General features: G+C 44.5%; 1 protein-coding gene across 1 annotated transcript in view; it reads right to left on the reverse strand.

The window, feature by feature from the left end:
• Positions 1–12609, reverse strand: part of SGPL1 (sphingosine-1-phosphate lyase 1) — a 32120-nt gene extending 19511 nt beyond the window's left edge. Inside the window, exons 1-3 of the mRNA XM_049811033.1 lie at positions 12557–12609; positions 3716–3881; positions 1689–1756 (exon numbers count right to left, since the gene is read on the reverse strand). Coding sequence (XP_049666990.1) covers positions 1689–1756; positions 3716–3881; positions 12557–12559 — 237 coding nt within the window. The 5' untranslated portion in view covers positions 12560–12609. The remainder of the gene's footprint in view (positions 1–1688; positions 1757–3715; positions 3882–12556) is intronic.
• Between the last annotated feature and the right edge of the window lie 795 nt (positions 12610–13404).

A 13404-nucleotide genomic window follows, 5' to 3' on the forward strand; every position in this document is an offset into this window, starting at 1 on the left:
TGGGAATTGCCTGCAGGAATGGTAGCTGGCACAGCCCAGAACTGTGCCAAGTAACCCATGTAAGTGACTGCAGAGTGGCACTTGGGCCACTGCTTGGCTGCATTTCATTTAACAGCACAGACACCACCACCACAATGTTCAGACAGAGTATGTTCTTTACTGAGTATCGATGAGCAGTGGGAGCTTTGAGCCCCTTCCTTAACACTTGACAAAACAAAGCTCAAGGCAAAAATACTGCATTTTTATCCCTTTTAAGTCAGTTTTTAATTTGTAGAAGTCTTCAGATGCATTCTGTTTTGCACCTTGTCTCTCCTGCCACCATACGCACAGTTTAGAAACTCTGGAAAATAGAAACAATAAAAAAATCTCCACTACAGACCCAGTTAGGAGATTTCTTTCTTCCCACCCACACCTTACACGCAAGGAGGCCCGGACTTCTTATCATAGCATATTCCTAAGTAGAGACTCTTCTTCCAGGCAACACAGGTGTTGGGATATCATCAGCTTTAAAGACTTTTGGACATTGGAATGCCTCAAACTCAAGGCCTCCTGTAAGCAACTGATAGGTTATCAGGTATCAGCCTACCAAAGAGCAGAAAGAGTACACAGACAGGACACACCAGGAGTCCCCTGGCACAGGAGCGCTTAACAGCGCTAGCCCTGAGAAGGTAAGTCTGGACAAAATAGGGACTGCATACAAGGGGCCAAAAGGTGTCCTCTTCTAACAGGCCAACAAAAAAATACAAGCAGAAGAGAACAAGTCATTAATTCACCTGATCAAGGACTATTTGAGTCAGAAGGTGAAAGCTGGGGCATTTAACATGACATACAGGGGGGATGCTAGTCCCTTCCAGAGGGCTGGGGAGAAACTGGGGAACCGCCTGTGTCCATGGCAAAAGGAAAAAGTTCCTCTTTGCTACTCTCATTTGATAAAATTGCCTATAACAATCCTGACCCCATGAATCAATGTGTAAATATGCCAACACATCAAGCAGAAAGAACTGCAATCAAGTGTAATACCATCATTTACTAGGTAAAATAAACCAAGCTGTGCATTTCTTGATCATTAAGTCATTAAAGTGCTAAAGCATGCTGACATTTGTAGTTTCAAGTTTTTATGCAAAAAAAACCCCCAACATCTCCCAAATACTAAAGCTTGTCTTGTTTTAATGATTACACAAACTTCCAATATCTTTGTGCTATAATGCTAATAGGTATCTGAGCTCTAAACTAATCATCGGAATTAAAAAAAATTATCCTTCCATGTTGTACAACAAACACGTGGCTATCTCACACTTGCTCAAGAATAAGACATTGTTTCAGAAGAACAACTCAAGTTTAATCCTGGCCCCTTCTTCCATAAATAAAAATATTTTCTTAAAATCTAACAACAAGGAAATGTTACTGGAAAACTCTGTAACCACACTCACTAATTCTTGGTTAAAAAAAGAGAAAAAAAAAAGGCGGCATCCTCATTTTATGAGAATGATACTATGACAAAAAGACTAGGTAGAAATTATCTCTTTCATTAAACCAGGTATCAGCAGAAGACCTTCCAGATCTATATCCTTGGATCATTATGATCACAGTAACACAACAACAAAGATGCACAGAAGTTCTCAGAGAGTGCTATGCAGGTTGGAACAAGGACCTGACATAATATTAAGAAAAGTTGTTCAAATACTTACTATAGCCCCAATAAATGGCATTTTTCTCAGTAGTTTAAAGAACTTTTTTTTAGTTCGGGATGTTAAACCTGAAAGACAAAAGTCAGAAATTAACCTAAGATGACTCCAGAAACAAAAAAAATGGACTCAGAGCACATACTTCTGATACAGCCCATGACACAGGCTCAGTATTTCTGATCCAAGCTAAAGTAACACAGTGACCAAGGGGACATGGTGAGACAGATGTGCATACCAAAGAGCAAGGTTCAGAAGTGGACCATGCTACAGAAATATCTGGCTTGCAGAACAGTAGCCATCTATGGGAATCAATAATTTGACTCGTTTTCTTACTTATAAGGGAATTTGCACAGACATGGAGAATTTTACAGGAAAGAGAGGGATTTTAGGATTCACTAAAGGTAAGGTCTCCAGCAAAAAGTGAAAAAACTTTTTGAAATTATTTTCTGCCTCTTCAAACCAGAATAGTACTGTAACATGAAAACACTCAGCAACATGAAACTGGCTCCCAAATCAAAGGAGGAAATAGTACTTCAGCCATAATGTGACAAGGACTGGCTTGGTGTCTGGCCATCTGATATAGGAAATGGGTGATGCAACAGGAGGCAACTCAGGGGAAGGGGACAGACAGAGGGAAGAGCAGAAATTCCACCACAGCCCAAATACTGAAATGAGAGAAGCCACTGATGACAAACACCGGAAAACTCCTGGGGTGGCTCTAAAGGCAGGAATGAAAGCAGGATGACACAGATGCTTTATAGCCACCAAAAATGCTTTTGAGTCCTACAGGCATTTCAATTGAGCACCAGCAGTTACAGGACATTTACATCAAAAAATAACTAAACAAACTTTAAAAATCAACCATTTTAGGACTTTGCAATTTTATCTACATTCCCCCCCAATTCATATCACTTCATATATATTTTGAAAAGCTACGTAAGGACAGTAATTGCAGTTTGGCACATTCTGTAGCAAACACTAGTTAACACTTTGGCAATAACATTTCTGTTGCACATTTCAGTGTGAGCACTCTTTCATTAATACCTTCCACAGTGAGAGAAGACTGCAAACTCCTGAAAAATTCAGACAATCTAATTAGATCTTATAACAGCTAGTCAATAAAAAAAAACAAACAACAAAACTGTGCAACAGTACAAATACTAGCCAAGAAGCTAACATAACCCTATGCTGAGCAAAAGCTTCATACCATTTTGTTCCTTCCATAGACGTTCCCACTATTCAGCTACTCCCATCTTTAAAAAGAAAAAAGGCCGGTTGAGGAACAGAGAGGCACAGAAGTAAACATCAAGTTAAAAACTTGGCTTTTAACAAACTGCCACTGGAGTGTAACCCTAAGGCCTGTGGGAACTGAAAAGCACCATGTTCTCCTCTGAAGGCGAGGTAGTTATCTTTGACCATCAGACAGAAAACTGCAGGTTCATCAAAAGAGATCCCACTGAAGAGCTGTCAACATCAGAAACTACTCAAAACAGGAAGATGCTCTGGGAAAAAAAATAAATTAAAAAATCCACACAACACCACCACATGCAATTATCTTGAACATCCTGAGGATGAAACATGTCTCCAACACTGAATCAAAAGCATGTCTCCTCCCCTCAGCAGGAAGGGAAACAATCAAGAGTTATCCAGGCACTTTGCACCAGTGACTAAGTTCACAAGAACCCAGCTCTCAGATAAATTTTCCCAGGTTTTGAGCAAGAAGAGAGTGTTGCAACAAGTAAATAGTTTAGCCAAAAGCAAAAGGGAGACAAGAGGGAAGGGAAGGAGATGCAGATGCATTCCAGGCTGGCCTACCGCACCCTCTGAAGGAATGGCAGTGTTTCATTGATCAGACAGGCCTTGACCTTAATTTGGAAGGGGGTTTTGTTAATATTAGTTGACAGCAGAAAGTCAGTTTTAACAAGTGTTTGGCCTTGTTTCATCCTCTTTCCTTCCACTACTTAGGAACAACTCCGTCCCCCTTCCCTTCCCTGGCAAACATAAGAAAATCCCCCATTTCAAATACTTACTCTCAGACTGGAAGAGGAAGCCATGCAGCCATACACTTAAAAGCGTAGAAGAAAACGTCAGCCCAACAAGCTGCCAGGGTTCAAGTCCATCACACTGGGCATTCACAAAGCTTGTTGCTTTCTCCCAATACATCTGCAGGATTTCCTTGTAGGGAATAATGGCATCCTGCGCAAAGGAAAACAAGAATGGTATTGAGAAAAGTTCAAATGCACACAAATAGGGCATCAAAACATCTATGAGTTTATTAAAAAGGTGCTTTTCAGTATGCAGACCCCATGCTTTCCTTAATTCCTATAAACAGAACAGGTAGAAGATAGTTGTCATTCACCTTTCCAGTCAAGAGCCACCAATAAAAACCCACATCATGAAAGACCTCAAATATTCAGAGAGAAGTGCCAAGAGCAGACGAGTAAGATGTGCAAGCTTCACAGTCTCAAGACTCATCACCAGATCCTACCACAGCCCAAGAGAAGCAGCTGCGTTAATAATTTTTTCCAAGGAATTATCAGGTGGCAAGTGAAGACTGAACTACTACAATACACCTGTAAGAAAGGAAACACCATTCATCAGGTACCACCAAACCATGTCTATTAAGTGCCTAGGGCTGGATTTTTAAAGATGCAAGTACTGAGCAACTCCTTAAATTTAAGATCTAATTAGTACATTCCATACAAAGGGAGGATGAAAGAGACAAACACTGCTGCTGCCAAAATAAAAAAAAGAAAACTGTGATGCAGTAACAATTACAATGTCAAACTAGCAATTATTGTCAGGACAGAGCCAAGTACCTAATCAATAGCTTCAAAGCAGACTCTCTTCCAGAGTCTCAGAAGAATAGGGTGGGAAAAATTGGATGTGCACGAGGGAAAAAGGCCATTTCCCCCAGTACAATTCTCCGGAAAAAGGTTTCTAGGGATAAGAATAATCCAGGTAACCACACCTTGTTTGGAGCTATGACCAAAATAAGTATTTGGGGGTTTGTTGCACGTTACAGACAAAAGCTCGTACATTTTACTTCACTTTTCTTAAAGCTTCTTCAGCCGCCCCCAGAGCACTCTTCCAAACCCTTCTTGCCTTTTAACCTACCGTCAAGCCTAGTTTTGCCAGGTAGTTTTCTGGGGGGATCTCTAGCGCTACAAAGCTTCACTCTCCAAATGACAGAGTAAGTACATGGAGCCTTTCGAAAGACTTGTTAATAAACCTTGGAAGGAATACATCCTTGATACCTATGCTGTTGTACTCTTGGTGGGGTTAGAGCAATGTGCAAAGATGGATATAAATAAACCACTAAATGAAAAGCCACTAAAACTTTCCTTCTCAGGACCCTTTACAGATCTCACTTCTGGGTCAAACCAACAACAGAAGCAGCATTTAATTTTATCTTTTATGTCACCTTTAGGGATAACATGTCATTCCAACACAACTGGAGAGGATACAAACAGCCTAAAAAAAAAGCAAGTTCTTCCAAATAATCAGTGGAGGAAGGCAGGATTCCTTACAAAAAAAGACAACAGTAATGAATATTCACTACTTTGGAAAAGCAGTAAACTGCATATAATGTGAGAAAGTTTACAAATATTTAAGCAACCCAAACATAAAGCTAAAAAATTCCAGCAAAACAATACTGTCAACCCATCACAGAGGACTAATATCACCCATGTCCCAGCACAGGCTGAAGGGACACAGACTGAACTGGGCAAAACCCAGTCCCTTCATAAGGAGCAGCACTCAGCTATGACAAGTCAAATTAGCACCCATCCGCTTGGCAAAAGGCAATTTAAAAATACACCAGCTACTTCAGCCTTGAAAACAAGGCAGCCACATAAACCGCTGCAATTAGGCAATGTACTAGCTAATGCCCAGTCCTCAAATCAAGTCACCACAAAGCTGATTTAACCCTAGAATTTAAGGGAAGAGCTACCTTTTTCAACTACCCAGAGGTGGTACTTAAGTTTCATCAAGTTTGCACAATCTTCTCTGAAAAAACCCTGGAAAGGAGTGTTTAGCCAACAACGATGACTTTGGTTCCTTGCCTAGAAGCTAATGCCAGGATATCATTCAGTTTTGGAACTGCACGTAAAGGATGGAAATGGAGCCACTAATGTGCTGGTGTCTCAACAGCTGTTCTCAACTGATGAAAGAAAATGCTGCAGCATCAAATATGAAGTGAATTGTGCTTTTTTTTCCCTGAAGATGGAGGATACTGTAAGCTATAAGCCCAAAATCAAAACGGAACATGAAGTTCTAGACAGAAGTCACTTAAGTCAATGGCCAAGTTAAAATAAAATAAATAAATCTGGCAAGAGATTGATCTCACTCTTGGAGAAAGCTCTGGACAGAAGACCCTAGCCAACTGCACATCCTGTTGTCAAATCACACGCTCCCCATCTAAACCACTGCGTTCTGGAGCACATCAGCTCTCCACTGGTATGGAAGGAAAAAATAAGTCAGTTTTTCTAGACTCAACCAACACCAGTGGCAACTCTTGCATCCTATCACAGGGATAAGCAAACCCACCAGAAAGGCCCTCCTGTTCTCTCTTTCCCAAGAGCCCATCAAACCAGTGCTCTGGTCTGCAAATTCAGGCTGCTTGACTCTGAACTTCAGGTGAACCCAAGCAAAGCGCAGACAGGATGTCTGCGATGCATGACACCACTGTAACCCCAGCAAGCTGCTCCACAAAAGTATATTCTCAGCCACATTACCAGAAAAAAAGGCTCAGGTACATAACGAAGACATCACGGATGAATGAGCAACATCCACCTTTCTGCTCTTAGCCTACCACATATGCAAGGCACTGTGCCTCTGGCTCTGCTCACTTTTCCATTACCGAGATGCGAGACAAAATATTTTACCTTAAGTTTTACTACAAGCTAGAATCATGCACACCAGCAATGATAGATGCTAACTCAATGGTATATCTAAGTTTTGAAAAAAAAAAAAAAAAACAAGAGAAGATTTTCATTATGTTAATTCTAAGCCATTAAAGAATTTCTTTCCCTTTCTTGTTTAAAAAACAATCTGAGATCACTCCACAAAGAATACAGTTTGACAGGGTAAAGTTTTCTCTGTATTTCTCACTTTCTCCTCCTTAAGTCATTTCATACTTACAAGACTTTGAAGGATGAGATTGATCAGTTTAGGAGGATACTAAAAAGAGGGATTAAAAAAAAACCAGCGAAAATTAGCATGGAAGATGAGTTAGCAATGAAATACAATTTCTCAGCTCCCTGGCTAACTACACAGTCAGTGTTTTTAAAGCGCCTCTTTGCCCCAAAGTATCCAGCAAGATAGGAGAGACCCCTACTTTCTGAATTACTAACTTAATCCTAGAGATGCTAGAGGGCATTCAGAAGGTTGCATTTGAACGTACTCTTGTTTTTATTACACCCAACAACATGTGATTGCAGCCTCACTGCTGCGGCCCTACACCGCTTCCTCATTTTACAGGGAAGAGGCAGGGGTAATAAATAGCATGTGTTCAGCCAAGCCATTTGAATCCCTCTCCCAGCAGCCCTGGAGGAGCTGCTCATAACAGAGTCAAAAACAGGTGGATTTTTTTTTTCTAATCAACCTCAGCCAAAAGAAACTTTCGTCACATACAATAAGAAGGGATGCACTTCCAGCTTTGCAGGATTATAGCATTCATTCGCCCCTGCTATTACTGCTTCCCAGCTGGGCTAAAAGACAACAAGCTGGCCTGATTTTAAGCCTATCTGCAGGACAGAATTTCGTGTAAGACAATAACTTGCTTATTTGTGAAGGCATCAAAAAAAATAAAGGTTTCCCTTCCCATTATAGGAGAGTAGATAAGCTGGGTTTATTTCCTTAAAAGAACCTTCCCCCCACAAAAGCTTCACAAGACACAGGATTACTTTAGATGCAGTTTAAAAGCCCGACTTGTGAGCACGCTGAAAAGCATGGGGGAAAAATCTCCACTGGAGGATTTGTTTTTAATTCTCAGAGCATTAAGACAGACCCAGGTATCAGATAAAATACTAATTGCTATCATTAGGACTTGCAGTGTTCATTTGTACTAATATTAATGCACTCAGCAACCCAAGCAGTTTACATATTGAATTTTTAGCTCCACAGATTAGGAATATACATTCTTAGTACTTTATTTCTAAAAGCCATTAGCTAGCTGAGCTGGTTCCAGGGATAGCACTTATGCCACTACAAAAGAGGACAAATTAACTGCAGTAATGCTCTTCTGTCCCAGATGATAGAAGAGGGGGGAAAAAATGCCAAAGCTAACGAGAGCACATTTTGCAGTTTTGCCAGAACAGCATTTCCTCGGCTGTGAGTTTTAGGACTCAAATAAGCCTTAAAAAAAGAGAGAGAGAGAAACAGAAAGGCAATAAACTGGAGGACCTCACACTTTTGTTACAAGTGCCTCGTGCTTCTGACACTGTAAAGCGGAAGCACCATTAAAATTTACCTGTGGAAAAAAGGTTTTATCAGCAGAATCTTCCTTCCCTCAGGAGAGCATTTAAAGTGGGCCACAGAATAAAAGTAGCTTTTAAATGCAAGTTTATTTTAAGCAATAGCTTAAATTTGAGTTTTAAGCTCACTGTGCGAGTAGGAATTGCTAACACCAAACCACATCCTCAGCTTTCACCTGAATCCACACATTTTCCCAAACCAGGGACCTTGTGACCACCTCCCCCATGCCCAAACCTTAACATCTGCGTTTGCCATTTGTCTTCCCTCACTTCAGAGCCAATAAACAAGGTGGCATGTCACACAACTCGGCACGCAGTAAATCAAGGCAGAGAGAGATTGCTCACTGCGACTGCACAAGCTAGGTCAACTCTGATTATGGTAGCGTGCAGAATACAGGTATTGCCGCTGTAATTAAGGCCTGTGCTCCTATGCAACAAGTTTTTTCCCAGGAGAAGGCTTCCCGACTGAAAATAAACTGCACAAAACCAGCAATGACACAGCAGCTTCATTTATTTATTCTGCTTCTAAGAAGAAGGAAGACTTCAATTAGCCATGCCTTAGCTAACACGTTGCTGCCTGTGCAAGCTCTGGCCACAAAAGGCACATCTGACCAGTGTAACTACGCAGCATAACTGGCCTAGCCGCAGGTAAGTACTGGACTTGCAGCCTTCAGCCAGCCAGCTTCCTACCAGAGAGGAGGAATGGGATTGAGCAATGCCACGTCAGCCTCGGAGGGTGCTAGTTGCTGCGTGTGCCTGCAGTGTTTTGATTTGCACCCCAGTAATGAATCTGCTCCTCTGTCCCTCCCTGCCACCCCCAGTGTGACAAATATCTTTACATAAGCACCCAGCAGAGAATATTTGTTAGTCAGCTCCTAATTATAGCTCGAGGTTTGGACTGCATGCTGCAGCCCCTCACCAAAGGATGTGGGCACACAGAGCGATACCAGACACAGGCATGAACCTTTCGACACATGGGCTGAACTACGTGAAAGAAAAACACATTCAGGTCATGCTCATCTTACCACAGCTCCCTGGTACCACCAGTTTCTTCTGGTGGAAATAAATGCACTGCCATACTGAAACCTTGCGGGGTGGGGGGGTTCCCCCCATATACAGTGTCTGCAAAATGAACGCACACATACTATCCCACCAACCCTAAGAGTTCAAGGGGAGTGGCTAAACAATGGCTAATTATAGCTTCAGCACAAAAACAAACAAGGCAGCAAGTCAGAGTAAGAGCAGCAGCATCCCAGCTTCCACTGCAGAGAAGGAACATAAAACTGCCAAAACAAGATGGAGAAAGGCTGATGCAAGGTTAAGAAGATGTGCAGACTTACAGCAGCCCAAAGGACTCCAAAATCAGGTGCGATTTCAAATTTCATTTAACCCAAAACACGCACAAGATGTTGTTGCCTATCGCTCACTTTGCTCACTACAACAAACCAATTTATAAAAGCAAAGTTTCTGTAAACATCTAGGCATGCTCCAGGTAGCACAGCTCTCAAATCTCCTAAGAAACAGGATTCACTTGATAGCTGCCCTACGTGAACCCATTACGGATATCTTTGTGGGTCACCAGCTCCAAGAAGGTGCAGTTTCTGCAAGGAAACGTCCTCTCCCGGCATCCACAATAATTAGGATAAAAGCAGTGCTCAGTTCCCTATGTGCTGGGACTCATCTGGACACATTTGTTCATTCCTCCACTCAGCATCCTCTCAGATGCAGATCACGCAGTCCTTTCCACATGCCTTCTGGAGAACAAAATGGGTATTTATTTGAAACATTCTGCAAGTAGCTCAGTGCCATGCAGAGGTACACGCAGCGTTAAAAGATAAAGTCTTGGCGGGAGCTGTCTGAAAGCAGACAATAGCATGGCAATTGTTCTGGGAACAGGCATTCCCGAACAAAGGCAGCACCAAGACCTGGCACAGCTTCCTAGCAGGGTTATGCAAGCCTCCAACAAAGCCCCTAGTATCAGCACAAACTGAATGCCTCTATTATACATTAAGGGCCCTGTTATTGGGCAACTTGGACCACAGTGCAAGATCCTCAAAGACTATCTTATCAACACGAATGTGCAAAACTCTTCCGCCCCTGTGATACCTAGTCACATGCCCTTCCCAATACGTGGCACGGATGGACCTTGATGAGCTAGAGGAGGCAAAGGAAATTGAAACACTCAGAACACAAGGGCTTCCAAGTGACTTTTACCTGCAAATTTCTAGGAAACACAAATCTCTCCTAAAAAAGAATAAAGAAAGTCGTACCCCAATCACCACAGCCCACTGCAAAGAGACCAATGCACCTGCCACTACAACATCAATGGACAGAATCCAAATCTCAGTTACACATCGCACTCTAAGGACAACACTAAAAGACACTTCAAAGTCCCTATCACTACACTAACCAGTAAAGGGCCATAGCCATTTAGCCAGTACACAAACAGATTTCAGTACTAAATACTCCAGAAGGAAGACCTGCTAATACTTGAATGTCTTTGACCACCTGGGACACAGGGAATGAGAGCAATAGTTCTAGGTCAAAAATGCATCACTCCATTTCCAAAAACCAAAGTGTGTGAAAATAGATCAGGCTTTCTGAAACAACCCTCACTGCACACCGGGATCTGTGGTGGGAGACAGCTGGTGCAAGAGGAGACCAGACTGATACTCCCCCTTTTCATTACCAGAACCACATCTTTGGCGGAAGAGACAAGCAGCACCTCAAAATCCTTACTCACAGAAACAGGCTCCAGTGAATCCCTTTTGCCAAGAGAATCACAGCAAGGTTTTGATCACTGCCACACCAGTCAAACCACATACACACAATAAATGCTGTGATTAGGTTTATCTTAACATCGCCAAACGGTGAAAATACGTGCCAGAGAAATGAAAGGGAAGGAGCAAGACATCATCTCAGCAGACCCTCTCCTGCTCAGGTTAGCAATTCATTTATGACTTCTAAGGGTAGTGAGAGGGTGGAAAACTCTTAGTAGCCTGGAAGTGCACAGTACATGGGAGAAGCAAGATTCTTCTTCACCTAGGTAAGAAAATTCCCAGTGCCTCACAATCCCTTTTGCTAAGATCATGGGAAGGATCGCAGACTAAAACCAGAATTTAGGAAGAACGCTATGTATCAGTGTTTCTCCAGAGAACGCCTCACAGCCCCTGAGTATGCAGCCAACTTTGTTAGCTTTTGAGAAGCCAGGAACCCTGGGCAATAGCTACCATCTAGCCTAACGAATAAAATAGCAGACCTGCACACAACTTCCAGACGCAGCAAGTAGCCGTTTTCTCCACAAAGCCTTGGCACAGAGAGGCTAAGGTGAGAACAGCCTGACCACACAGCATGCTTCCAGCAACCCCAGGCCAGTCTAGACCACACCGTGCACAAGGTGTGCAGTATTTACTGGGTTCCAAATGAGTGAACTTTTGGCAGCTGAAAGCAACTGAAACACAAGCCATGCAAGCTCTCAATGCTGTCCCACGCTACATGTGCTGGCAGATGCGAGGCATGCCATGGGCCCTGCCTTTGTCCCCTACACAGAAGTGGTGACACACTGGCTGGGCACAGCTCCACACCAGAGTGGGAAGAGGAAGCGGCACTTGAGTGTTTGGGCACCGACAGCTGCTCCCCGTGACCGAGTGGGAAAAGGCAGTCAGCCAGAGATGATGCTATTTCATCTACCACCCAGCAGCAGCCACGATTTCAAGGTACCTTCCTGAGGGGGGGGAGGGAGGGGAAGGTAGGTAGCACCCCTTCCAGGTTTGAGGACTCAGAAAACTCACGCCATACCGCTGCATGCCAGAGCCGGCTATATTTCAAGCAATCCCGCTTGCGACTGAAGAGTTTGCTTCTCTACTACTTCTAGCAAAAAAAACCAAAAAGTAAACAGGGCCTCTATTAGCCAGGTAACTTTTAGCAGAGCCATCAGGCACCTTCACCAAAATCCGGAGCAAGCGGAAAATACAACTCCCACTCCACCCCGCCGATATAACCCCACAGAAAATGCCATTTCTAACCCTCCCTGCCCTGACACTAGACACCTGTGGGAGACGAGGAAAGCACTGCCGGGCTTGTAAGTGACACACACGCACCCCATCCCCGTTTTTAGGGGTTCGGGCCGGGCTCGGCCGTCGGCGGGGTGGGTGGGGGGCTCCGGCGGGAGGGGGCCATCGGCCCCCTCCCGCCGGAGCCCCCCACCCACCCCGCCGGCGGCCGAGCTCGGTTAAGCAGCCCCTGAGAGGCGACCGAGACCCCCCCCCCCCCTCCGGACAAGGCCCCGGCCTCACAGCCGGGACAGCGCAGGCCGCAGCGGGACACCCCTATCTCTCCCCCCCCGCCGTGGAGCGGCCGAGTCAGGGACCCACCACCCCACACCTCCACACTCACCATCGCTGCTCCTGCCGCCTCCTCGGCCTCCCAGGATCCCGGCGCGGCCCCGCTCCTCCCTCAACCCGGCACCGAGATTCCCCGGCACCTCCCCGCCGCTCCCTCACCACAGCGCCCCCTGCTGGGCGCGCCGTAGGGCCGCCGGCGCGCTCCCGCCAACAGGGAGGCGAGGCGGCCCGGTGAGGCCTGACTGGAGGCCGCTCTCTCAGTTTAAAGGTTGCCTCATGAGGGGGGGGAAAAAAAAACCCGCCGTCTTTTAGCTTGAAAGCCCACAAAAGCGGTTAATAAGCCCGCCCGGGTTTGAGGAATTGCTTCCTCGCAGCACGAGGAGCGGGGAAAACTTCCCCAGGGAGAGGAGCTCCTGATGATGGCAATTTGGGGAATTAACGAGCGAGCAGTTCTCGGACCTTGAGTCCTAATTAGCTGCTGCAAAGCGCAAGGAGGCACCCGGCTTCAAGAGCTCTGCATTAACACAGTCATCTTTGTGCCTGAAGAATACTTGCTTGGCATGAGATCAGCTGAAGCTGATGAGGCATTTTATTCAGAGGTTATTCCAGCATCCAGTTGCTCTTAACCCACATCACTGGTTTTATGACACATTGGTCAAATGCAGCGTTCCTGCATTTTCTGGGAGAAATTTTTTGTTCTGTGCAAAATGTAAGGCAGGAGCTACTCGCCAATACAGCATTAAAGTGTGTTCTGGGTGGATCAGGTGTGAGCCCATGACACAAAGGCTGGGTTTCAAACACAACAAGGAGAATATTGTTTGGGACCAGCCTCCTACAAGCTCAGCAGTTTTGAGGCATCCAGGGCAAACGCCACCTGGCAAACATGCAAAGGGCGAGTAA

This window comes from Accipiter gentilis, chromosome 9 (genome assembly GCF_929443795.1).
Source record: "Accipiter gentilis chromosome 9, bAccGen1.1, whole genome shotgun sequence".
NCBI classification, from domain to species: Eukaryota; Metazoa; Chordata; class Aves; order Accipitriformes; family Accipitridae; genus Astur; species Astur gentilis.